Source organism: Protopterus annectens, chromosome 9.part0 (genome assembly GCF_019279795.1).
Source record: "Protopterus annectens isolate FY-2018-M chromosome 9.part0, PAN1.0, whole genome shotgun sequence".
NCBI lineage: Eukaryota > Metazoa > Chordata > Ceratodontiformes > Protopteridae > Protopterus > Protopterus annectens.
Window position 1 is genome coordinate 1,000,135,178 of NC_056743.1, and position 26,367 is coordinate 1,000,161,544.

A 26,367-nucleotide genomic window follows, 5' to 3' on the forward strand; every position below is an offset into this window, starting at 1 on the left:
AGAAAAATCTTTATATTATTTAGATTCTGTTTTGAAATGTTGGATAGTTTTGGAGACCGACAGTGCCTAAAAAGGAACTATGGGGATGGAAAACGTTTTTGGGGAAATAGATACAGGCCACCTCTGTCAAAGTAGTTTGGACTGTCGACTACCTCCAGGTTGATACATATTGGAACCCCTTTGAATGACATCAGAAGCTAAGCCAATTGTTGAAATCCATAATTTTTATTTGTATTGTGAAATCATTCTTGGTGAAATGCTGCTCAAGGGTACGATCATATTTGCCTCTAATGCATATTCTAAGAGCTCCATCATGTCTCTCTTCATACAGTCAAGAGAGATAAGTTTCAGTTCATTTACTCCCAAATGTACTGTGACCGTGTCACATTTGTACTTGTGATGTAAAGACTTGAATGCATGTGTGATGTGGCAAATCCTGGCTTTTGACAAGCAACTGACCATAACCCTCTCCTTGCACAGCCTGGTGAGTGGTGCATCAGTGTGTCTCACCATGGAGGCATCAATGACTAAAATATCAAATGGTGTTGAAGACTGTCTTATTAGCCTTTGCACTGTGACATTGTGAGTCTCAGATGCATGTTTCATGAGGTTGCCGAAGGTATTTATATCTTGAGCTAAATTTTGGAGGCCTTTGTCTTTTAAATAGTTACTTTTAAGAGCCTCAGCATAAGTTGGTCAACGTGCTTGCTCTGTATTATGTGAAACTTCTATAATGCAGTACTCTGTGCTACTGACAATCTGTTAAATGTGATGAGTTATCTGAGATGTTTGCCTCCAGAGTCATTAAATAACTACATCTCTCGAACACTGTATTTGCACATTAAGTAGTAGGTCATCCTAAGTGAACATAAGACTGTGGCTACATTGTTACAGAATGCCCATTTCAACAAAGCTGGCTACAGAGACAGTTGGAAAACGTATGTCCATGGCTCAGATGCTGTCGTGGGCTGCAGTGGGACTGATCTCAATGGCATTTAGAGCAGGTCTTCTAAAGTACTACCCAAGTAAAAATGACAGTCGGTGTGGACACGAAGGGCAACACACTTTTTCATATGAACCAGTGGCTTGCCGTGCAACAGTTAACTACTCAATGATTATTTAATGTCGATTTTATAGGGAAAGAGAAGTTTCTACCTGAGCAAAATGTACAAAACTGTTTTAAAATGTGATTAAATAAGCACCAAAGTACTGAAAACACCATTTAGTCTACTTAGTTTGGGACAATTTCTAAAAAAATTAGCAACAATTTAAATTATATACAATATCACATTGCTGGCGAGAAAGATGGGGGAGCTTAAAAAGAGGTTGAGGCCATAGAATTAAACACTAGGTTAAGTGATATGTCTCCCATTGGATGTAGGAGTAATAAGCGTGTTTGAGAAGAAAGCTTTTTAGTTGAAGTCTGATGTTGGGGTAGGAGTTCAACAAATCAGAATTAGCATAGTACTTACTATCTCTACCCTAGCCTCTTCGCCAGTACTCCACTGAGCGTTAATGTAAGTTTCTAAACTGCTCAACTAGGCATTTGGAATTTGGATTTTGTTAAATACAAAACACAAGGGGGAAAACGAAAATAAAAATAGCATAAGCTGAAAAAAGCAACTTCAGACTACACAGGCTTACTCCTACACTCACTGTACATCAAACACAGAACTATCAAAAACAACAACAAAAAACAATATTAAGAAAAACTGGCACATAGTAACATCAGATGATCAGATAAACAGTGTAATAGGGTCTAGAACGAATTTTAGATTAAAAAAAAATCAATAAAAAGGATTCTTTGTTATAATAATGATGGAAGCCACATAGGTACATTTACTTGTAGCAAGTGTAACTTTTGTCATTTATAGATAGTGATAATATGTTTATACATTCTGAGACTAGTAAAAATACTATTTTAGAGTAGAAGTGAGTTGCATTTCTATACATCTTGTTTATTTGGCTGAGTGTGTTTTATGCAAAAAATTTAATGTCGGCAAGACGGATCGCTCCCTCTTGAAACGAATGAGGAAGCATGTCAATTATAAGTCAAGGTAATTAGAATTCATTAGCCAGACATACCACGGCAATGGGAGGAACACATCCTTTTAAATTTAAAGCAGTAGAAATTATGAGAGATGATGGGAGATTGGGGGACTTGTCTAATAAAACGGAAAGCAGGGGAGTTATGGAATACACGTTTACGAGCCGGCAAAGCATATGGCGTGAACGGCAAGGTCTCTTTAAGACAAGCTTTAAACCAAACGGATTTACGCAGATGTTCATTCAGATTTAATTATGAATGAAGTATGTGAATTTTTTTAGATTTTTTTTGTATTTAATATGTTGACTTAGTTTATTGCATTTATTCAGTGTATGCTTTTGATTTTATATGACCTGTGTAAGCAGTTTATCTGTGAAAGCTTACCGTATGTATTTATTTTTTTATAAAAAAAAAGCTCATCTTTTACAGCGTATACTTTTGTTTTTGATAATTATACGTTTGGGGGAATACGCTAGCGATTGCTCCTTTGTGCTACTTTATAATAAATTAACACAGAAACATTGTAGAACCCTCACCCTTTCAAAGGTCCTCTAGTGATGATACAACGGAATTATGGTGACGCATTCAAACACGTAAGCTGGGTCCTTGTTTGCGACAGTAGCCACGCTAACTAGAGTAGTTTTCGGCTCGCGTGAGTAAGCCAAGTATATTAGCCGGGCTAGGTTGAACGGCGGAAGATCCAGTTTGACAGTTTAAAGTTTAAGAATAAATGAATGTAGGGGGTTGGAGTGGATTATAATAAAACTGCTAATAGACTTGGATAGATACTGACAGTGGTGTGGTCACGTGACACTGTGTCCTTTGAGTTCGGCTGTTTGATTAGTTTACATTTTTGTTGCTGTTGTTTTATTATTGTAAACATTTTGTGCGTGTTATAGTGTGCCCTTAACTGTTTGGCTGGGCGTCATAACCTATTTTTGCTGGTGCCGCAGTCGCGCGCCGCGCCATGCCCCAGCCCAAGTTTCGGAAGATTGCCGTTTTGGGCTACCGATCAGTCGGTGAGTAATTTGTGTCCACTCTTCTGTTTGAGTTTGATAAGTACGGACACCCTTATTTTAATGTCATTGATCCTTTACAGCCTGTGTGAATAACTTTCTCCCCACTTGAAGCAATGTTTTGCATTCCAACCCACTTTTCATGGTTTCTGTCACTGATAGCCCCCCCCTTTTGACGTCCTTATTTGCCTTTCGTCTGAAACTTGTTAAAATGCAATTTCACTGTGGAGGTGCGTTTGGATCTGTGAGTGTTAAATAAGGAGTTGTGTTTTTATGCATGCAGACTATAGCAAACGGAACTGCATTTGTTAATCAGTTATTAAGTGTACCTGCCATATTCAGTGACTAGCTAAATTACTTTGCTTTAGGCAGTGGTTTACAAGCAGTGACATGCGCATGCTATAGATTAGTCAGCAAAAGGAAGTGCTGATGTCTGTTGTTTAGCAAGTTTGTTTATGTTGCACCGTAATGTCACACAGTTTTGTTTATTGACCGCAGTTATGTGTGGCGTAGTTTTAATCAGTATAGGAACTTTGAAATGTAAAAGTCTTTCTATTTGTGAAGTAGTGGTGGACGTGTTTAGGTCATGAGCTTAGGGTGTTTGCAGTTAAATTCTTATAGTTCTCAGTTGATGTGATGTGTGTGATAAAATAGTAAACTTTAGCAAGTATTTAGCATATATTTTTGTCTTGTGTGATTTGTATGCAACTAAAACTGAATTTAGTTATAAGCTTTGGCTTCAGAAGGTCAGTCATTCGTGTTAAGGACTCTTGCTTTGAACTTTCGGTCTAAAATTGCTGTTTTAATCGCATGAGGTACAGGAAAGCAAACTGCTGTTTTTATTATGATTAGTCTGGTTGGTTGCCCCAGAGAGAAGTTAAAAAAAAAAAAAAAAAAGACCGGCGTTGTGTGAACCTCTCTGTTTCATTGCAGGCAGTACATTGATACACTGAATACACGATTTCTTCACTTTCACAAATTAGTAGCATCGTTACTGAAGGTGCAGACTTAACCTGTCAGTGTGATATAGTTTAGGTTCATACTAGGCTATCTGCCCTAGGGCATTTATAAGCCTAGCCAGAGTGTGTTTGGCTTTCGCCACCCATTTTAAATTAATTTTGCTATGCCTTTTTTCGAGGTTAGTATACTGTGCCTCTGTCTAACAGTGACACAGAAGTGATAGCCGGGGTAAACCTACGATCTCCCATCCACTCATCAAGATTCCTCTTGAAGAGAGTTAATGTGGGACTCTGCCTAACCTGGACTGGGATTTTATTCCAGAGTGAAGGGAGTCTCTGGGTTATGAATCTGCCCCTCCAGCATGTCCTATTTATTTCAGTGCTGAGGTTCAAGTCTCTCGAGCGCATAGTTCGATGGGATTTGGATTTTCTGAGGTGCAGCATGTCCATTAATTCTGGGTTGGACATGGCTTTATACGTCAGGCACAGATCGCCTCTGAGCAGGCGGTATGCCACTGAGTAGAGCTGGAGTTTCTTTAACCGGGCAGCATATGGCATCTGTTTGAGCCCTTTGATCCTCTTGGTGAGGTACTTTTGGGGTCTTTCCAGTTGCTGCAGGTGTCTGGTAAGGTACATCCCAAAAGGGGCATTGTACTCAATTATGGGCCTGATGAGGGATGAGTAAAGAGGCACGATGACCTCCGCTGATCTAGATGTGAATCCCTTCATGATTAGGTGGGCTATATAAAATGTTTTTCTAACCACTTTGGCCACGTGGTTGTCAAATGAGAGATTGCTATCAACTTGGGTCCCCAGGTCCCTAATGACTTCTTCTGTACTTAATGGATTACCACCTATGTGGTAATTTGTGGGCACTTTGTTTTTGCCAAAGGGGATGACTATACACTTTTTGGCATTTAGCTTGAGGCCATGGCTCTGGCACCAGTTGTCTGTTTCTATGAGGCCCTTTTGGAGGATGCTTGTGTCGGCTGGAGAGTTGATTATGGTGCCCAGTTTGCAGTCATCTGCGAACTTGGTCAGCCACAGTCCTTCCGTGTTGGCCTGTACCGCCGAGAAATATATACCGAACTAGGGAGGCCCCGGGACTGAGCCTTGTGGGACGCCACTTGTAACTGGTTTGGAGTCTGACATGGCTCCAGCAATTCTAACCATGTGGGTTCTGTCCTTGAGCCAGTTTGCAACCCATCTAGTGACATAGGAGTTTATATTTAAGCTGGTGAGCTTATCTATAATGCCCGAGTGGGGTATTGTATCGAAGGCTTTTGTGAGGTCCAGGTAGGCTGTGTGGACCACCTTCCCCTCGTCAATGGCCTTGGTGACTGTTTCAAAGAAATCGACCAGGTTTAAGAGGCAGGATCTGCCCTTAACAAAGCCAAACTGGGTAGGATCCAGTGTCTGTAGGTCCCCAATATCTTTATTTACGAGGTCCATGATGATCCTTTCCATAGCTTTGCAGACCAAGCTAGTCAGGCTTATGGGGCGATAGTTTCCAGGATCCGTTGAGGCACCACCTTTGTGAAGAGGGACCACTGTTGCTGTACGTCACTCTTTGGGTACATATCCTGTAGTAAGGCTAAGATTGAACAGTAGTTTTATGTTTGGGTTTAGCTCTTCTTGGAGTTCATGTAGGACGCAGCCCGGGACACCATCTGGTCCCATTGATGCTGTGTTTTTTGCTTTGGAGAGGGCGGCTCTTACCTGAGCATCTGAGATGTCAGGGGGGCAGCACTCTGTTGGGATAGATGTTTGCCCTTTTGGTGGGGAGAGGGGGGAGAAGTTTGCACTGAACCTGTCAAGCTAGGATGTTGGCAATGTCTGTGGGCTCAGTGTATTTTTTGTCATTTTGGACTAATTCTGAGCATATCTGGGAATTCCCACCCAGGTTCCTAACATAACTAAAGAAAGCCTTGTGATTATCCTTAGTGTCCTGTGCAATTTTTCTCTCGTAGCTGGCCTTAGACGATTTTAAGAGTGCCCATAGTTTTTTGCTAATACTGATCAGAGATGCCTTCCCTTTTTGGGATTTTGCTGTATCATGTAGTAGCTTCCTCCTTCTATTGTATAGTTTGTTTATGGCTGGGGTCCACCAGACAGGACGTCTGCCTTTGGAGGATTGGGTCTTGGTTTTATTTGGGATTGCATGATCCATGCATTCCTGAAGGTGTTCATAGAATGCGTTTATAAAGGATTCTGCGGTCTGGGCCGTATTTTCCACAGGCCCGGGGGCTTTGAAGGATTTCGCCTCGGTTTTGAGGCGTGTGAAATTTGCTTTAGAGAAGTTTTTCACTGTGATTTTCTGGGCAGGGGGTGGGGTCAGGATGTGAATATCCAGTGAGATTAGTTTATGGTCTGATCTTACCAGTGAGGGATACACTTCTGGTCTGGAGCATAGTGTCCCCATGTTGGTGATGATCAGTCCAGTATGTTTTCCCCTCTTGTGGGAGTGGTAACAAGTTGTTCCATAGCATTTGAGTTTATAAATTCTAGGAACCTTTGGGCTAGGGTGTTGGAGCTAGAATAATGCTCCCAGTCTATGTTTGGGTAGTTGAAGTCGCCCAATATAATGGTGTTTGGAGAGACCTTCATATTTTCCAGTATTCTTGGGAAGGCCAAGTGGGGTTCCTGTGTTTGGGAGGGTGGTCTGTAGCAGGCTAAGGCAGTTTTACCCACAGTTGCACATGGATAGTCTCTGATGCTTCGTGCTGTGCCACCAACCTGGGGGTGTGGGTATCTTTGACGAATATTGATACTCCCCCCTCCTTTTGTGGTTCGGTCCAAGTTTTGCGGCCGAAAAGCATGGTATGAGGTATAACCTGGTAGTGCTGGGGTGCTCTCGGGAGATTTGAACCAGGTTTCTGTTACTGCACAGATATCTATGTTCTCCATGCTAAGGAGAGTTTAGAGTGCGTGCATCTTGAGGTTTAGACTTCTGGCATTGAGTAGCATTACTCTTAGTTTCTTATCGAAAAAATATTTACAAGTGGGTGATGTGATGGGTCAGTGGTTAAGGTTTCTGCTGCATATCTCTGGTTTAATGGGCGAAGCATGTTACTAGAAAGTCCACATGATTTTTTCCCTGTTTTTCATTAGGTATTGCATGTCCACCTTCTTCTGAAAAAAAAAAACACATCGGCCAATTGTGATTCGTGTATGTATATGTATGCATACGTACTTCTGTATTATAAAGGTCATTTGTAGCAATTGTAAAAGGAGTGATGCTGTAGTAGTGGAGGGACTGTATTGTGAGGTACATCGCAGAATGCACTGTAGAATAAAGTCTGGTTATTTATTTGCTAGTTTTATTTGTTTATTTGTACTTGTTTACCGGTGAGGTCTGGCTGGGTAGAAAAAAACTTTTTAGTGAAGCCCCGTGAATGAAAGCTCCACAAAGAATACAAAATATATGAATCTGTAATGCATTGCATTACATACATAGTTACAATGGTTGTGTACGTGTACAAAAATTGTTTAGAATCAATGAATATTTTTAAGTAATAAACTTTTTTTTTTTTTAATCCTATAAAAGAATTAGCAATAAACCGAAAAGTAAATTTTTTATGTAAGATTAAAAATGTGCATGTTGTAATTTATTTCTAGGTTGTAGTCAGTGTAAGAAGGATTGGAGGGTGTAGTTTAGTGCAACAGAAAGAAAGTGGAAGATTTAGTAGCAGTTGTATTCTGTGTTGACATGAAAAAAGTGGTATTGAAATACATGGTATTATGTCTGTTTATTTTTCTGTTAGTGGTAAGTGTCAACGAGATATATTATGGGTGAAAAGGAAATAAAAGATGAGTGACAGGATTAGGAAAAGGTTTTTAGGTTAAGCAAGAGTTTTAAGGTAGAGTGACTTGAGGAGGTCAAAAGTTGTTAAATTAGTGAACAAGTAGCTTCATACAGAGATACTGGAGATAGGGTCTTTGTGTAATCATATGAGGCAGAAACATTTTATAATGGTTTAGTTAACATGTATCAGTCAGAAATAATTTAGTATGTGTGAGGTTATCTGAGGGGTGAGTGAGAGCAAAGCCAATACTCCAATAGGTATTAAGATCAGTTTTTAAGATGAGAAGGTTGTTATTTAACCTTACTGAGAGTGGGATGAGTGTCCATATTTTAGCAATGCAGGTAGAGTAAAGAGCATCTCCTGCTAAGTTATTGGAAGTGTGAACATTAAAGAACCTTGCCTTGGGAACATAAATGTCTGTAATATAAAATTATTCCTTTCAGGCTTAGCCATTTCTGTGGGTTGTGTACTGTATCATGGGATGTAATTAGCTGAGAGTAGATGAAGTGGTTGTCTGTGGACACATTTTCTATGATTTTGAACAAAGGTACCAACATTGCAGTTGGCCTAAAGTTTAAGAAATCAGTGACATTTCCACCCTTATATAGTGGGAAAATGCATGTTTTTTTTTCCCCAAACGGATAAGACATGAGCCTCCCTGATGGATCTGTTAGTATGGGTGCAGGGTAGACTACATTGTCTATGGCCAGTTTGAGATACTATGTGGAAAGGTCGTCTGGATCAAGAAAAGTAGTGAGTTTTAGTTTTCATATTTTTTTGTGTAAAGTAGGTTGCTATGGCTTGCAGTGTGAGGAGGGTACAGTGGTTGTTAGTTAACAGGTGTTTGAGTTAGTGGTTAGGGGAGGAATTATTTTTATTAGAGTAGTTAAAATGTTAATGAAGTAAAAGTTAAATTTTGATGCAATCTGTGCTTATGAGGTGGTGAATTGGGCTGCTGCTTAATGGATGACAGTTGTTTTGATGGGTGCCCTGGAGTGTGGTAAAATATCATTGTTTTTGTTTGCTCTAATTTTGGTTTTAGGAATGATACAGCGGTATTTGTAGGCTTGGAGTTTTTGCTGTGTTTTGCTGAGAGCAGGTTTTCCAAGCCTTGTCCCTAATGTGCATGAGTTACTTGGCTGATTTAGTTAGCCATGTGGTATGGTTGGCTTTGACTCTTCTTCCTCTCTTTTCTAACAAAGGCCTGTTCATTAAGTATGCTGGGAAACACCATACTGGACTTGGCAATGGCATCATCAAGTGGGAATGTTTTCAGAATGGGCCAGTTATAACTTTTGTAACGTTGCTGTAAAACTTTTGAGGGTAAAACTTGATAAGTTTCGTACTATTCTTTAGGTATGATGTTTAAGTCAGTGTTTTTCTGTCAGAAATTTCCTGCCAGTCCATGAAAGTTATTGCTGGTTAGACTAGTCTAAATTCTCTGTATGGAAAAGTAAGAACAACTTTTACAATATATTTTATGAAATGCGCTAACTGTTGTTAATTTGTAGCCTTTCGTAAATAAAGTTGCACATTGTCTACTCAGAGGTGATCTCTGCTTAACATACAAAGCCATGTCAAACCCAGAGCTGTTGGACATGCTACACTTAAAGAAATCCCAATCCCTTAGAGCCACACACTCCAGGGATCTAAACCTTGTCATTACAATAAACAAAACATGCTGGAGGGATAGGTTCCTGACCCAGAGACTCCTCAGACTCTGGAATAGACTGCCCACACATGTCAAGCAGAGCTCCACTTTGGTCCTCTTCAAAAGGAACCTTGACGATTGGATGGGAGAAAGGAAATTCACCCTGGGGATCATGTCGGTTGGCCTGCTAGACAGGATTCCAAGGAAGTAAATAGTGTGGGAAGAAAAAGCCAGGGAATTGTTATGGCTAGGCTTGTTTAGGCCCTAGTATCATGTCGGTTGGCCTGCTAGACAGGATTCCAAGGAAGTAAATAGTGTGGGAAGAAAAAGCCAGGGAATTGTTATGGCTAGGCTTGTTTAGGCCCTAGGGCCGATAGCCTCGTACCAACCTATAAACCTTCTACATAAAGTAATGCGTCTCTTGTACTATGTATATGTATGTACACTGTTATGGATGTATTTTTTTTTTTTTTTTTTTTTCACTGGGATAAATTTTAGGATTTATTTGTTTTTTTTGTGCATAGACCTTCAGGTTTATATGGGAACTGTCACTTCCTGCATTAAATATTTCATCTTGGTGTCCGAATAAAGCATAAACATACCCATGTACTCTTCCTAAGTGACATAATTTTGTCTTTGTGTTTTAAGAGCTACTAAAATGAAGGAAAAAGGTTACTAGCTATATTGTGTGCTGCTATTTACTGTGTGGGCACCAGGAGCAAAAGGTGTGTGTGTGTGTGTGTGGGGGGGGTAATTGATAAGCAACTTTATTTACTGTGATCTGTGAGATGAACGTAGAAATGCCTCTTTTTGATCTATTTAGTTTGCATTTTTTCTCATGGCTCTCCATGGTCTTCCATTTGCTGTAAAGGTATTGCATCTAAATTTATTTTTTTCTTTTCTCTTGTTAACGTTTGTAGTATTTTTTCATTGATGTTATTTTATTTATTTTTCCTAACTTTTATTTTGTTTGTGCTGAGTGTGAATGGTGTAATGTGGTGGCTAAAAAAGGATGAGGCTGTTCACTGTAATGATTTTCACCTTTTACAAGGACCCAGAAATCATTGCTGTTTTGAACAGTTTGCATACTCTTTTAATTGTGGGCTAAAATTCCAAGTGTGAGAGGTGCACATATTTACGTAAACTAAGATCTAAAAGTCTTTATATGTGTATACATACACACACACACACACAATGGTCAGTGGGTACCACTCTACTTCAAACAGAAGTAATCTTAAATTCTGACTTGTGTATCTATTAGTTCCTCTGGTTCTTTTGGATATGTCTGTTGAGTCACCACTTCACACACCTGACAGTTGTCATGAACCAGTCACGATGAAACTAATAAAGCAATCATCTCCATCCTTGAAACCAAAGCAGAGCATACTGGCAGAAACTTTATAATTGCTGACTTTTATTAGACACACTGGCTCTGCATTCACAAAACTGGAAAAGGGAAGAGATGTGGTTCAGAAATCCAATCCACATACCAGATGCACCTTTTACAACTTGAGCCACAAAGCAAACATATGGTGCATCCATTTCCACAAGTAAACAGTTCAGATGTAGGATTATTGCGGTTAATCGTCAAACTTTAGTGCTCCACATCCAGATTACAGTAAACCGCACAGTCTACAATTTTGTTATATGTCAGTGTACCACCTCAGTCTCGCCTGAACTGAAGAACATGACTGTTTTCATGGTAAACTTGCAATTCCCCATAACTGAAAGCAATTTCATTTTTTTCATTGACGAGGAGAATTTTGCCTCAAACAGTAGTCTTGTATGAAATCCACTAGACGTCATAAAAGTCAGGTTCCAGACAGGTGCTAAAATTGTCAAGGGGCAAAAACATGCTTGATGTACTCTTGGTAGACAGCCCTGCTGTCGGTGCTTAGCTAAATGTTGCCTATCCCATTTGCTCTGATCAAGATGTGGTAACATTCTTAATATATACCAAACCAAACCTAGAAAGTATCTTTAAGGATTTTCAGACAATTGTTACAGTGCCATGAATCCCAGAGGACACTCGGGCCCACGCAAAAAATTAGTATCAGCCATACTGTGAAACATGACAGTTTTCATGTTTCAAAGATTCATGCACTTGTGAACTAAGCTTCCCTGTCATTTAAACTCATCTCATCAGTTTATATCAAGAATGAACTGCTCGATTATATGGGCATCCAAAATTTCCAGCAAAGTATTTAGGGCATGTTGCTTCTCAGTGGCCCATAGGTCTTGGGTTTGGTCACAAAACTTAAGAGCCCTTAACTTCTTTAATTGTGGCTGTGAGGTCTTCGTAAGTTTTGTTCTTTGTGTGTTTGTTGTTTTTTACTCAGAATTATGGGTTCTGTTGATATTGCAGAACAGGGGTAGATCCCTAGACTGAGTTTTTGATGCCATTTTCAAATGCTGATGTACAGTAAATTGGATTCATCAGTGTTGGGGTTAGAGGATTTTTTTTTTATTTTATTTTATTTTTTTTTTTGTGCAAGACACCACAGGTCGCCTCTTGGCAGTCTGTAGGATACCAAGTGTACTGACTGGGCTTTGAGTCTGTTCATGTAGAATATATTGCTTAGATCTTCTATACTTTTTAGTAAGTTCTTAGCTAAATATAGTTCTTAATGTTCGAGTTACCATTCCATTCCGTTATTTTGTCTGTGCTGACCCTCCTTCCTCATGTAAAAGTTGGTGACTCTACAATTGAACTGTGCTTGTTGGAATGTACCAGTACTCAAGTCCCACAAGTAATTTCTGAGGATTCAAGTGATAATTCACTACATGGAGTTTATAATGTTCCCCTTTTGGTTTGGTAGTAGCTCCTTTATATCTGGGTATGTTGTGCTCACACCTCAACAGGTTGCAGGTTTATGTGTAGATTGTCTGAAAATAGGTGCAGTAAGTATTGAATGTAAACTGTGTTGAAATGAGTTCTTAGTTTAGTTCAATAAAAAGTGTGGTTAGACACCAAGGCACATTACAAGCGCCTGCCTGTAGAATTGGTGATTGGTGACTAAGATTTAAGAAGATCAATTACTTTACAAGACCAAGATATTTAAACCAGCTTATCATGGAATCCTTTATCAATCAACAAAGAATGAGGTGGTCTGTTTTTGTATTGCATATGTAATAACAGCTTTAGGCCACTGTTAATCTTGTAACAAACCTCAAAGTAATGAAAAGTGCAGATAAAGTTCTTCATATGGTACGGTTGAAACATAGTGAAGATGGTCTTGTAGAATTTTAACTTACCAGAAGATTGCAGCTAAAGAATATCCCCCAAGCTAACCATCCTGGCTTCTCATGTTGCTTATTTATATGACTTGCTAACTGAACAGGTGGATGCTGTGTTTCTGCAGCAGTGGATATGTTTTGTGGAAGCAGTATGAATGAATGTGAATGTTGCATTTTTATCATTTAACTTAAGTCCATTTTTAAATACACCAGGGATTTATAAGTGTAAGACAACTCAGAACTTGCAGTCCTCCACAAACTGTTAGCTGGTAGGTGCTGATTTTTAGTATGCTGTATAGAGAAGTAAATACCAAACAAAATCAGTCCCATCACTGAGCTCTGCAGGACACCACTGGACACAGTCCTGTTCTCTGACCCTGCCCTTGCCACCCATATTGTGTGGTGTCATTTATCCATTTTGCAATTCATCTTGTTACATAGGGGTCAGTTTTTAACTTAGTGTTTTAATTATGCTAGCATGGAGATGGTGTCAGATGTCTTGGTCATATCAAGGTATGTTTTGTGTACATTGTGATAGCTGTCAGCAGCTTGTTACTTTTGAAGATGTTTACCAGGTCCAGTAGCCAGAATCTATATTTTACAAAACCACATTGCTGTGAATCTAGCTTGATGAGCTTTTTAATGCGTGTCCTACTCGTATCTGTCATAATGTGTTTCATGGCTTTACAAATGAAAGTCATCAGCTTGATGGGCCAGTAGTTTCCCAGGTTGGTATTAGAGTGACGCTACCCTTCTGGAACTGAGCCTACCCAGGCTCAGGTTAATTAACTTATGGAGAGGTTCTGCCAGGGCAGGTTTTGTACTGTTTAACAGAAAAGCCTGGTATGATATCTGGTTCTGTGGAGGAAATGTTCTTAGTCTTGAACAGCACTTTCAGTATATGATCTTTAGTGATGATGAGGGTTTTGCGAGATACAGGGATTGTAAGGCTTAGTTACATCATCTTGGGAGTGAAATTTGCAGTAAATGTATTTTGCTGGTAGATTTGCAACTTTCACTACGTCCAGGTTTGATCTTGCCTGTTTAGTACGAATTTTGTAACTGTAGTGTTTCTTTTTCTTAATTTTCTAACATAATTAAATAAGGATTTGTAATTGTCCTTGGCTTCATATGCCAACTCGAGTTTATAGACTGCCTTATTGGGTGTAGCAGTCTGTTTTAAAGTTTTGTAGTTTCCTAATTTTCCTTTATGTGGGGGTTCTTTAGATCAGTTTACTATTTTTTTTATTCATTTTTTATTGTACATTTTGTCAGTGGGATGACTTAAATTTTTCAGTGTATTTGGATCTAGATGGGACTGCCAATTCTATGCATTTATTTATTTGGGTATAAAACTGCTTTTCAAATCTGTCTGCTGACACACTGTTTGGGGTGATGTTAGAAGTGAATTTTGAGACTTCATCGTATCATTTTGAGAAGATTTGTGTACGCAGTCTTTGAATTCCGATTATTTTGGTTTCATTAATTTTTAGACTTCAAACACACAAGTCTCAAATTCTGAAATGCTGTCTTTGAATTCTTATGTATTGGTTTCAGGGCAGGAAGGTTAGACAGCTTGAGAGAAAAGGTTACTAGTTTATGGCCTACTTAATCATAGTAAGAATTCTTAATGGAGTTGTCCATGCGGACACTACAGTGCCATTTCAATAATATTATGTCCTCTAGTTTGGTTAGTACCAGTTTAGTCCATTGAGTTTTTATTTATTAGATCTAAAATGCTGTCCATATTCTATGTTGGAAAGATAGGTGCTCTGGTCAGTTGATGTGTAGTTGAAGTCTCCCAGAATGATTGAGTTCTTCCATTATGTTTAAGATCCTGCCATGAACTTCAGGGGTAATGTAAGATGCCCTTTAATGGGTGATAAACTGTTAATTTTGTTTAGTGTGATTTTTAGTATACAATAAGTTCCTTTTGTATTTGAGAAAATGTCTAGGGGTGATATGATCTCTGACAAGTATGTACACACCACTACAGTTGCCATTGTGTCTATAGGCATGGTAGGTGATAACTTCTGTATAGAGGGAGTGCTGTTTGATAATTAGCTCTTTGCCTAGACACACAACCACGTAAGTATATTTTGTAACTGTGTGTAGAATTTTTGTCCAAATAAATTTGCTAGAAAATGCCCGATGTTTCAGAGGTGTGACCCTGTATTGATAAACACCACCTGTAGGCTTTCTTTGACATTAGAATGTGCCAAGATGTAGTATGTTTAATTTCTGTATGTGGTCGGGTGTATGAATTTTCAGAGTAGGGAATTTGTTATGGGTTGATTAAGTTTTATATCAGTAATAAAGTTCTATAAATGCTCACAAAAAGGAGTAACTTTTTGTCACTGGATGGCATAATCAAAACTCCCTATGCTAACAGTTGTAGTAAAAGTATGATCAGTTTTATCTCAGTGTTGTATTTTAAGTCATTAAGGGTAGAATGTCAGTTTTAAGTACATTTTTTGTACCTGCCTGTTTAAATGCAGTTTCCTGAAAAGTTTTATCAAGAACTGTAAGTGGGGGTTGAGATACTGCCTGTGACATACTGCATTATACTTTGCTTGCTTTAGGAATTGGTGTGAATTCTTTTTCAGCTCAAGAATGTAGTATATGCCCAGAATATATCTATTGAATTGCCACTGTACAGGAAACAAAAGTCTTGTATAACTTTTTTTTTTTTTTCTTCAGAAATAGGGACTTTTATTCACAGCAAAGATGTTACCTTCTTTGTACTGACAACTGTGACATACTATGGCTTACTTGGTTATTGAGATTTGAATCTTTGAGTAGGAGCAGCCTCTCCTTTTCTTCCTAACCCTAACATATTCCACTTTCCACCTCCTAAATGTTTCTGTTACTCCCCCTCTTTAAGAGACAAAAATTCTAAATGTTGCTACTTATGAAGAAGGTAGAAATACCATAACTTAGTAAAGCATCTAACCTATTCACCTGCTATGCCTCTAATTGTACTCTAATACCTAGACAGCCTGTAAAAGGTTTAAAGCAAATGTTTTTATTTTTTTATTGTATAATTTTGTATATTCTTAACCTGTTATGTAGTAGTTAGCGGAGTTCTCCTCGGGCCTCCACTGAAAATGGACATGTATCCAGTTGGACTAGCCCGGTTAACAAATGTAAAATAAAATAAATAAATTTATGTGTTTTGTATCTGAAAACAAGTAATCTCCGTGGTATCCCCGAAGTCTCAAAACAACCCACTAAAGTATAGTGGGTCTAAAAACAAAACCGTGTAAGAAACTTCTCTGTGTGGAAGATTTTCAGTCCATATATTTCTAGTTAATCACTGTATATTAATCAGATCAGACAATAGAAGTAGCGAATGTAAACTCGTCAAGTCAAAAAGTAATAATAGAAAATATATAATTCTACAACATTACTAAGTATTCGAAAGTAATCCAAGCAAGGCAGGCAGTCTGTTTCCAGTCGAAAATCCTTTATTAAGTACACAGACAAGCAATCCAAGTAAAACAAAAATAGAGTAATAATTTCCTCACAAGCTTTCTAAATATATGTATATACTTTTTATCAGGCATGGGAGTGGTTTATTGTGCTGTAAAACAGTGTTATTGGTACACATGTTAAATTCACATCCCTTCCCCCATCAGTGTGACATTCGAGCTGGTCCTGCCCTACCTAGTAGCTGTCATAATAATATATAGCCCTAATGTACTTTAATATATTTATTTAGAAAGCTTGTGAGGAAATTATTACTCTATTTTTGTTTTAATGGTATATCTTATTTAACCAAATTATTAAGTAGATTATTAAGTCTGTGATTAGTGTAAGAAACTTCTCTGTGTGGAAGGTTTTCAGTCCATATATTTCTAGTTAATCACTGTATATTAATCGGATCAGACAATAGTAGTAGAAATGTACCATTAAAGTACATTAGGGCTATAATATTATTATGACAGCTACTAGGTAGTGCAGGACCAGCTCGAATGTCACATTGATGGGGGAAGGGATGTGAATTTAACATGTGTACCAATAACACTTTGTTTTACAGCACAATAAACCACTCCCATGTCTGATAAAAAGTATATATATATATATATATATATATATATATATATATATATATATTTATTTAGAAAGCTTGTGAGGAAATTATTACTCTATTTTTGTTTTACTTGGATTGCTTGTCTGTGTATTTAAAGGATTTTCGACTGGAAACAGACTGCCTGCCTTGCTTGGATTACTTTCGAATACTTAGTAATGCTGTAGAATTATATATTTTCTATTATTACTTTTTGACTTGACGAGTTTACATTCGCTACTTCTATTGTCTGATCTGATTAATATACAGTGATTTAACTAGAAATATATGGACTGAAAATCTTCCACACAGAGAAGTTTCTTACACTGTTTTGTTTTGTATCTGACTGACCAAATATAATTCCTTCTAAAACTGTAAGGAGAATTATAAAAGGATTGCTTTTGCTCATAGATTTCCATATACAGGGCATTATTGGCATTTGATGTTGGTATATTGCATTACACGTGATTCAGAATGAGGTGGGTTCATAACTCCTGAGACTGTTTTTGTATTGAATTGTCATACATTTTTATATACACACGCGTGTAGATGTGAATGTGTATATGTGTATAGATATATATGTATTTTTGTATGTATAATGTAATGCTTTTCAAGAAAAGAGGAGTTCTTATTTGTTATTGGAAAGATGCCACCACCAAAACACCTGTACAAATCAGTGGTGGTGTGGTCCATTTCATTATTTAACAGTATTTAAATCCTTATGCCACTGTGGTGTTGTAGAGATAAAAAGCCATGACCTGGGTTCAGTTAGTGGCTTGGTCTATTGACAGATTACAGTCAGGAATGGTCATTACCACCTCTAAGGGGAGTGGTTCTGTGGGCATCTCTTGCTATGATCCCCTTTGGAGGCCGTGAACTTCAGTATTGGAAGACATGGTCCAAAGGTGGGGACATGGCTTAGCTGCTGCAGAAATGAGGAAGAAAGTTGCACATCCCCATTACACTCCGAACCTTCAGATGTTACTGCTGGAATCATGTGGGGAGAGTAATAGTGTAGGTCAAATGGGAGAAACACTTGAATGTTGGAGGCTAGTGCTCTTAAGATCCATGCTAGCTCCCACTATTTCGGAGGAAGTCTTTGGGTTAGAAGGTGGCTGGTAGATGTGGATGTGGGGCACTGGGTAGGGAGCCATTAGATGCTGCAGTGGGGAGTAAAAGTCCCCACCCAGAAAGAAAAAAGAGGTCATTGTTCCCCTCTACTCATCACACATTAGACCCATTATAGAGTACAACGCCCCTTTTGGTATGTACCTCACAAGACATCTGCAACAACTAGAAAGGCTGCAGAAATACCTCACAAAGAGGATTACTGGCCTCAAACAGATGCTCTACACAGACTGTCTCAAAAAACTCCAGCTTTACTCTGTCGCATATTGCCTACTCGGAGGCGATCACTGCCCAACATACAAAGCTATGTCAAACCCAGAGCGGTTGGACATGCTCCATTAAAAGAAATCCCAATCCCTCCAAGCTACACGCTCTAGAGACCTAAACCTTGTCACCACAATAAACAAAACATGCTGGAGGGATAGATTCCTGTCCCAGAGACTTCCCATACTCTGGAACAAACTACATATCTATATCAAACAAAGCTCCTCATTAGCACTCTTCAAGAAAAATCTTGATGATTGGATGGGAGATAGGAAATTCACCCCGGGTATCACTTCTGTGGCTCTGGTTGACAGAGGCACAGGAAAACAATTTTCTTGGTTGGTAAAAGACAGGGCACTGTTTGGCTAGGCTTATGTAGGCCCTAGGGCCAGTAGCCTAGTACCTACCTATGAACCAAAAAAAAACTGAATATTTCAGTGTAGAATGGTAATCTCTGGTATATACTTATTTTTACCTGCATTCTTGTGTGTAGTTCTCTGATAAACGGCACTCTCCCTCAATGTATTGTCAGTACCCACCTGCAAAATGGTAATGTAGTCTGGGTTTTTGGAACTGGGATTGTTTGATTTCGTCTCCTTGAACTGCCATCTAGGAAAGGTAGTCAAGAACTCCTATTTCTTTTGGTCTGAATGATATGCCTATGAATGTGTCATCCTTGTGTGCAGTCTTCATTAGACTAGTTAGTTAATACAGTTTCCCTTCAGAATGTACCTAACCAGGAGGTTTGGCATAAAGTCTACTACCAGGAAAGGCTTGAAGTGCTAACCCTTTACTCATTTTCTTTATAGGCTCTTGTGGGGAGATCTGTGCCTTGCATTCTGATCAGTTCAGGATCCGATCCTTCTTGAGCTTCTATGTCTTCATAAGTCACTTGGGTACTTCACAACCAGTGATTTGAATACCTATTTAAGTAGAGCATGCTTGATAGACAGATTGTATTGAATAATGTCTGCCCCATCTGTGGAATAGACTTCCCCTGCACATCAAACAAAGTGACACATTGGCATCCTTTGGCATAATGGTTAAGGTGTTTACCTCACAGACTCAAAGTATAGGGTTAAATTCTCACTGTGGGGAAATTGGCTAGGCTTAAAAAGCCAGCATTTGCAGTTAGCCTGGTTGTTGCCTCTGAAACCTGGATGATTAGAGGAGTTCCCATAAATTTACTTCGGACTGCCCAGTTTTACTCATCTTGAGTAGGGTGGTATAAAATAAGGGTGAGTAATGACAAGCTGTAAATGATCTTGAGACTCAGTTGCCTTGTATCACTATGATCCTGTGAGAGTAGCCCACTAATATATCAAAAACAATGAAAAGGCACCAAGTAGCAAGCAGCAAGTAGCAAACAACGACCACAGTATCCAAAAAGTTCTTTAATAAAATCTCTGACGTCTCGGCCAAAGCCTTCAAGGAGAATTCTCCTTGAAGGCTTTGGCCGAGACGTCAGAGATTTTATTAAAGAACTTTTTGGATACTGTGGTCGTTGTTTGCTACTAGCCCACTAATATACCCTTCCTGCATGAGCGACATCAAAAGGCCCGCAGTTTTACAGCAGCCCTCATGGGTAGTAAACTGTTAGTGGACACCTTCCATGATATAGTCCATCAGGTATGGGAATATCCTGAAAGTATCTGACTCTAGGAAAGCGGACTGAGTATCCCATCCACACAGGGATTTGTTGGCATGGGTAAAGACCTCCTAACTGAATGCAACAGTCTCTGCAGTGCAGTGAAGAGGAACCCAATGATCCAGTCTTCAGTCAGCCGCTCTCTGTACAGAGAATCAGGGTCTCTAGGTAGATTAGGAAAGTGGTTGTTTTTTTTGCCTAGCCCACTTTTTGTGTATGGGAACATGAAACTGCTACTTCAGTCATGAAGCTGTATTTCTTGCGCCATGTACTGCATTGTGTAGCGGGATCTCTGTGATGATCAGTGTCTTTAAGGTTTGAGTAACTTCTGCATTTGAATAGTGTTAGTCAGTATCCGTTGTAATGCAATGGTTAGGTCAGCCAGGTTAGAGTATGACCTTGCCTTACTCCAGCATTAATAGCTGTTCATTACCGTTTTCACTATGGGGGTGTCCGTATATTTTAGGGTTTTCCCATTTATGGCATTTATTCGCTGTTTGTACTAGAAGTAGATGACCACATTAAATCATGGAACAAACAGAAGGTGAAAATCCATTCAGCTGTGTGAGTGAGCTCTCGCACAGATGTATGCACACCTGCCCAGTACAAAAATCTTTTGAATCCCAGAAGAGCCATCATAGACCTTTTGTTCTGCTGCAACCCATAGCCCCAAGAGCAGGACATCCAGGGCAGCCAGCAAACATTGGCATAGCCTTGGCAAGAATGCAAATCCAAAGGATGGGGTTCTCTGTTTTTTCATGGTGGTTAACAGCATTCCCGACCTTCAGGTCAACTGCCTCTTAACAGAAATTGGCAAAGGTAGATACTTTCTTCACACTTAAGCTTAGTTTGCTGTGATAATTAATGTATGGGTAAGAAGATAACAGAAGGCTTTTGTAAAGTTCTCCCATGCCCCTACCACATCTCTCTTACTTACTGCAAGTACCCAGTTCTTCACTGTTTAAAAAATATGCAGACTGAGTAAAAACTGTGTGGTACAAACCAAAATTCTGTGCAATCAGTTGTGTCTTTTGGTAAGCCTGTACAAGTAAGAAGGTTACTAAACAGTGCCACTCCAACTGGTCTTCTAACTGGATTGTCTTTTACTAAAAATATGGCAAAGCACTGCAGAGATGTGTCATAGCACATTCCAGTAAAGTTGTGTCTAGCTTCCACAAACTTCAGTAATATTTCCTGGGCTGTTTCTACTGTTGCTTCTTGAAAATACTTTTGCAGAGCATTATAAGGTGGGTGTGACCTCCCGACCCAGGCTTTATTTCCAGGCCTGCACTCAAGAAGGCAGGCCTGCACTCAAGAAGGGCGTGTTACCATGTGTGTATCTGCAGCCAGAACTTTGAATTTTGAGTTAACCTTTATTTATTTATTTTTTTTAACATTTGCTTTAAGGCAGAGTCTGTCCTGGCTAGAGGAAGAATCTCATCCTCTTCCTCTCTACCTTTAACTTTCTCTTTGTCCAGAATTAGATCTTTCATTCTTGATGGACATTGTGTTATGAAAGTAAAAAGCTGGGTTGGCAGCTTGGGAGTATTGGTGTGCCAGGTGATTTTACTGAATGCATCATCAGTCCCATGCATCCTTGCAGCCAGAGCTCTTTTGTTATAGATGTAGTGTTGTGGTGAATACCCATAGGTTTTGTTTAACAAAACTTTCTAACATAAGTAATACAAAAACTTAATTTTGTAGATTTAGGCACGACCAAGGAGGCTGTTTTAACTCCATGACATCTGTCCCACTCCTGTTGATCTTGAGCCCGTGCATTCCTTTATGTGGAAGTCCTTGACGCTGAGGCAAGAGCTTACAGGGATGTGTCATCCAGGGAGCCATGGAGAATGCCAGTAATATAGTAATGAGGGCATTTCTGCTTAAGCTGTACACCTTAATCCCATCCTTACGGGTTGATGTTGGGTAACTTTGCCATTGTGAGGGATCAATGTTGGGTAACACTGTCACTATGAGGGCTCTGTGCATGGCAGTTCTCCATTTGCATATACTGATGAGAGCTGTTGTTTTTTTTTTAAGCATGCTAAGTCAAGCCCACCTCAAGGTTAATGGCTGCAACTTCATTGCCTGCAAGTATCCTTGCTTGCGGTGAAGAATACAATCAGACTACCACTCCGTTCCAAAGAGTAAGTGAGCCAGTTCTATCCACTCACTCAACAACCCTCAATTTGTATTCAAGACATTGAGTCTGAGCAACAAAGTATGTCTCCATTCTTCCATGACTTGTTTAGAGCAAAAACTGAAGCCTTTTTGACAGACTTGGTGCAGAAAGTACTGATTTTATTTATTTTTTTCAAATTGCATACTTTAAGAAGTATTGTAATGGTTGTTAAATACTTGGTATAATCAAGAGGAGTCATACTGTGCAGTTTTTAGAGCGCTAATGTCACTAGCATTAACAGTAATGATTAGAATGCTCCAAAAAAGACAAGACAAACTGCTCAAACCAAAAAGCCAGAAGCTATGAAGTTCAGTTCGTACAAACGTGCACCAAATTTAAAAGAATCAACTTTTTATTGTAAGCGCTTTCGGAAGACTTAGTATTCCTCCTTCAGACAAACACCTCTACATTTTAAAACTAACTTAAATAACTTTTACAAGTCATGTGCTACCATTAATTAGATAATTAAATAATTGATTGGTGCACATTTGTACGAACTGAACTTCATAGCTTCTGGCTTTTTGGTTTGAGTAATGATTAGAACAATGAGTCTAACACTGAAGAGACATAGAATGAGTATGTACATAATATTACTTAGCTGTGTAGTGCAGAGGGAAGGAACTCTGACGGTGACCCAGGTGACTGGAGTTCATTTAGTAGTCCTGTCACTGGAGGGGCCAGGCATGGAGGGGAAGGAGTCGGAGGCTGTGCACTGGTACGGTCTCTCTCTTGGTCTGTAATAAAGGCAGCAGAAATTAGGTTTACACTACTATGCACATTTTTTTCTTTAACAGTGTTAACATCAGCAGGACTTGTTGCCTGTATAAGCTTGTGAGCTGTACCTGACGGGAAAAACTACAGATTTACCAAAGTCTATAGTATGTCACGCAGGGCGTGACAGTTTTCGTATGCCAAAGCACGTAAGAAGCTAAACTTTAAAAAAAAAAAAAAATGGGTGGGCTTCTTTTCCTTTGATTCCAAGGCAAGGAGGCAGAAGTTTTATAAAAGTGCATCCAGGTTTCTGATTCCTACACAGTACTGGAACCATGTTATAGGGAGAAAACATTTTTAAGGGTTAAGTTAAATTATAGAAGAGTGTGGATTTTTTCCTTTAATGGAGAAAGATCTGTAAGTTCTTTGGACTATTTCCACTCATGAAGCTGAAAGAGTTCCACGTCAGAATAAATGAATATTCTGAACTACCTTTTTTATGGAGTGAAATAATGATCGGGTTTACTTCCCATATAAAATGTTTTGTGCATAGAGCTTACTGTGTAAAGTTGAGAGTCTTTGTTACACAGCTGTGTGAAGCTGCTGTAAGTAAAATGCGTCTGTCTCTTTGCAGTTGGTGATTTCTAAGTGCGTGCTTGTGACTTTGACCTAGATGGAGTATGGTACCGAGTTGTGATTGCTATAGTATGCTCTACTTTGATTTTACTAAAATCAAAAGAAAGAAATGATTTTGTGTGAATTTCTGAAATTTAGGTGAAAATGGGAATTGATTTGTTCACATCCAAACATGTACTTTTGTGTTATAGTAGTCTATTTTCTTGAAATGTTTCCATTGAGGTTCACATTTTAATGACTCTGGAATTTGGAATTTTGTGACACGTCTTTGAGTCCTAGGTATCGAGAGAGTAAAGGATAGGCAGAACAAAGATAGTTTGAATCTTATTAAAAATGTGTGAGAAAATTCACTTGGCAGTGCTTGAGTAAAAAAATGCACAGTTATACAGTTACAGTGCAATGAAAAGGTATTTTCCCCCTTCCTGATTTATTTCTTTGCATGTTTGTCACACTTAAATGTTTCAACTCATCAAACAAATTTAAATATTAGACAAAGATAACCCAAATGAACACAAAATGCAGTTTTTAAGTGAGTTTTTAAGTATTTATTAAGGGGGGGGGGAACTATCCAAACCTACATGGTCCTATGTGAAAAAGTAATTGCCCCCCTTGTTAAATCATGAGGTAACTGTGGTTAATCACATGTTTGGGAAAGCTGAGTTCAATTTCACTAGCCACACCCAGGCCTGATTACTGCCAGATCTGTTGAATTAAGAGATCACTTAAATAGAACCTGTCAGACAAAGTGAAGTAGGCCAAAAGATCCCAAAAAGGAAGACATCATGTCGCGATCTAAAGAAATTCCAGAACAGATGAGAAACAAAGTAATTGACATCTGTCAGTCTGGAAAAGGTTACAAAGATATTTCTAAAAGCTTTGGGACTCAAGCGAACCATGGTGAGAGAAAATCCTTATCTACCCTTTTTTTTTTTCTTTTAACTAAATTGCTGTTGTGTGTGTTGCTCCCTAGTTAGAATTTTTAGTTCTAAAATTTGTTATCTTGTCATGTTCAGTGTAGTTTAATTTCCTCCGCTCCCCCCGTGTGTCTGAAGGCGTGTGTGTTGGGCCTTGTGTTTTTTTTTTAGTCAGACTATGTCTTTTAGGCCCCAAAAACCTTCTTCTCTAAATGCACCGAGTGTGGCCATAAGCTATCCCCAGCGGATGGCCACACTCGGTGTGTTATCTGCCTTGGGGATGACCACCTCTCCTCAGGCTGCACTATTTGTGCAGCCTTCAACCCCAGGGCCCTAAAGGACAGGAGGTCGAAGTTGATTCTGGTGGGACTTTTGCCCCCAGCCTCGACCTCCCTCCATGGCACCTGCCGCGGCAGTGCCTCCTTCCATCCCTGCTCCCCTGGCCGGGACTCATCCTCCCACCTTAGGCCAGTAGGAGAGGGAAGCAAGGCGGGAGAGGAAAACAGAGACATCACAAGCGGTGGGCTGAGTCTTCCTCCTCAGCTCCACTGGCTAAGCAAGCAGCCTCTCCCAGGGCTTCCGGGCCTTCTCCTTCCTGGCTCCATTCACCTAGTTTCTCGCCAGAGGAGACCCGGTCGCCTTCGAGGTCATTAAGTTGGCACTCAAGGCCCGTCTCGGCCTCTTCTAGGTCCACCCGAAGCTTGTCCGATGCAGATATGGACCGGATGATGCGTAGGTTCCTCCAGGCCCAGCTGCAGATGGGAGTGCTCCTGGGGGGGCTCGACCCCCATTTTCTCCCCAATTTCTCCTTCTCCAACCCACTTCCGGGGTTCGGAGCCTTCGGATCTGGGTTGCATAGGAGCCGGAGGAGGTTCGGCAACGATAGTACCTCGTACTTCGGCTCCGACCGCACCCTCAAGTTTGTCTGGTACCTTTTTGGATCTGAGCTCTCGGAGCCGAGAGCTGAGCTTCGGATCCGGAGGTGTCAGTGTGCTTCAACACCGTCTTTGTCGGAGTATACTGGCCCTTTGAATCCGATTGCTTCGGCGCCGGCTCCGATCCACACCGGATCCGAGGGGACTGCTCTCTGATCCAAGAGAGAGCAGTTCCCCTTCGGCGTTTGATGTTGTGGAGAGACTATTGTCAAGGGATTCGAGGCCACAGGCTCCTTCTACAGTTCCACCCTGCACTCTGTCTCAGACGTACCTACCTTCCATCACCCGGTCGCAGGGACAACCTGCGCCTACGTCCCAGATGGTTCCCTTGAAGGAACAAGATGTGGTTGGTGAGGCCTCTTCAGACAGCTCCCCGAGGAGGTTCCTCACAAACATAAGTGCAAGAGGAGGCACTTGGACTCACCTGAGTCCTTGACGGAGGACACAGACTGAGAGGAAGGGGAAGGTTCCCTAAGGTCACCCCCCGAGGAAGGGGAAGGTTCCCCAAGGTCACCCCCCGAGGACTTCTCCTTCGGAGACATCATGGAAATGCTTCGAATTAGAGGGGGGTGGTCAGCTGAAAAACCTTCCTCGGATGAGTCTGTGTTTCTGGAGGCGGTTGATGGAGGCCCATCTACCTCTTGGGTGTCCCCTCCCGCCGATCCCCTGGTAGATCAGATTACTACTAGGGCATGGAAGGAACCGGATACTGTGGAGCCCATTCCTAAGAGACCAGATAGAATCCTCAATCCCCCCACTGATAGGATGGTTTGGAGCAAGGGTGCTCCGGTAGATGCCATGTTAGTGGCGGCCGCCATCAAGAAGGAACTAGCACAGGAGACTTCTACGGTCCACCATCCCGACAAGGAGTCTCTGACGATGGACCGCCTGGGGAAGCAGATGTTCGCTTCAGCTACCTTCTCCGTAAGGTCGCTGAATTATATGGCACATGTGATACGACTCCAGCGGGATCTCATCAAGGAATATGCCGGGTCGCCCCCAGAGTCCATGTCGGCCGAGGATAAGAAGGTATTCTCAGCTCGAATGGCCACTCTGAAGTCCATTTCGAACACCTCTATACGGCTCCTTTCCCATGCTATGGAAGGAATCGCTAGAGCTAGCAGAACGGGCATTGTCTTACGACGACATGCTTGGCTCTGCCTT

The 26,367-nt window shown here is 40.1% G+C and overlaps 1 protein-coding gene across 1 annotated transcript in view; it reads left to right on the plus strand.

The window, feature by feature from the left end:
• The first annotated feature begins 2,651 nt into the window (after positions 1-2,651).
• RHEBL1 (RHEB like 1) overlaps positions 2,652-26,367 on the plus strand; it is a 918,240-nt gene continuing 894,524 nt past the window's right edge. Inside the window, exon 1 of the mRNA XM_044083781.1 lies at positions 2,652-3,066. Coding sequence (XP_043939716.1) covers positions 3,015-3,066 — 52 coding nt within the window. The 5' untranslated portion in view covers positions 2,652-3,014. The remainder of the gene's footprint in view (positions 3,067-26,367) is intronic.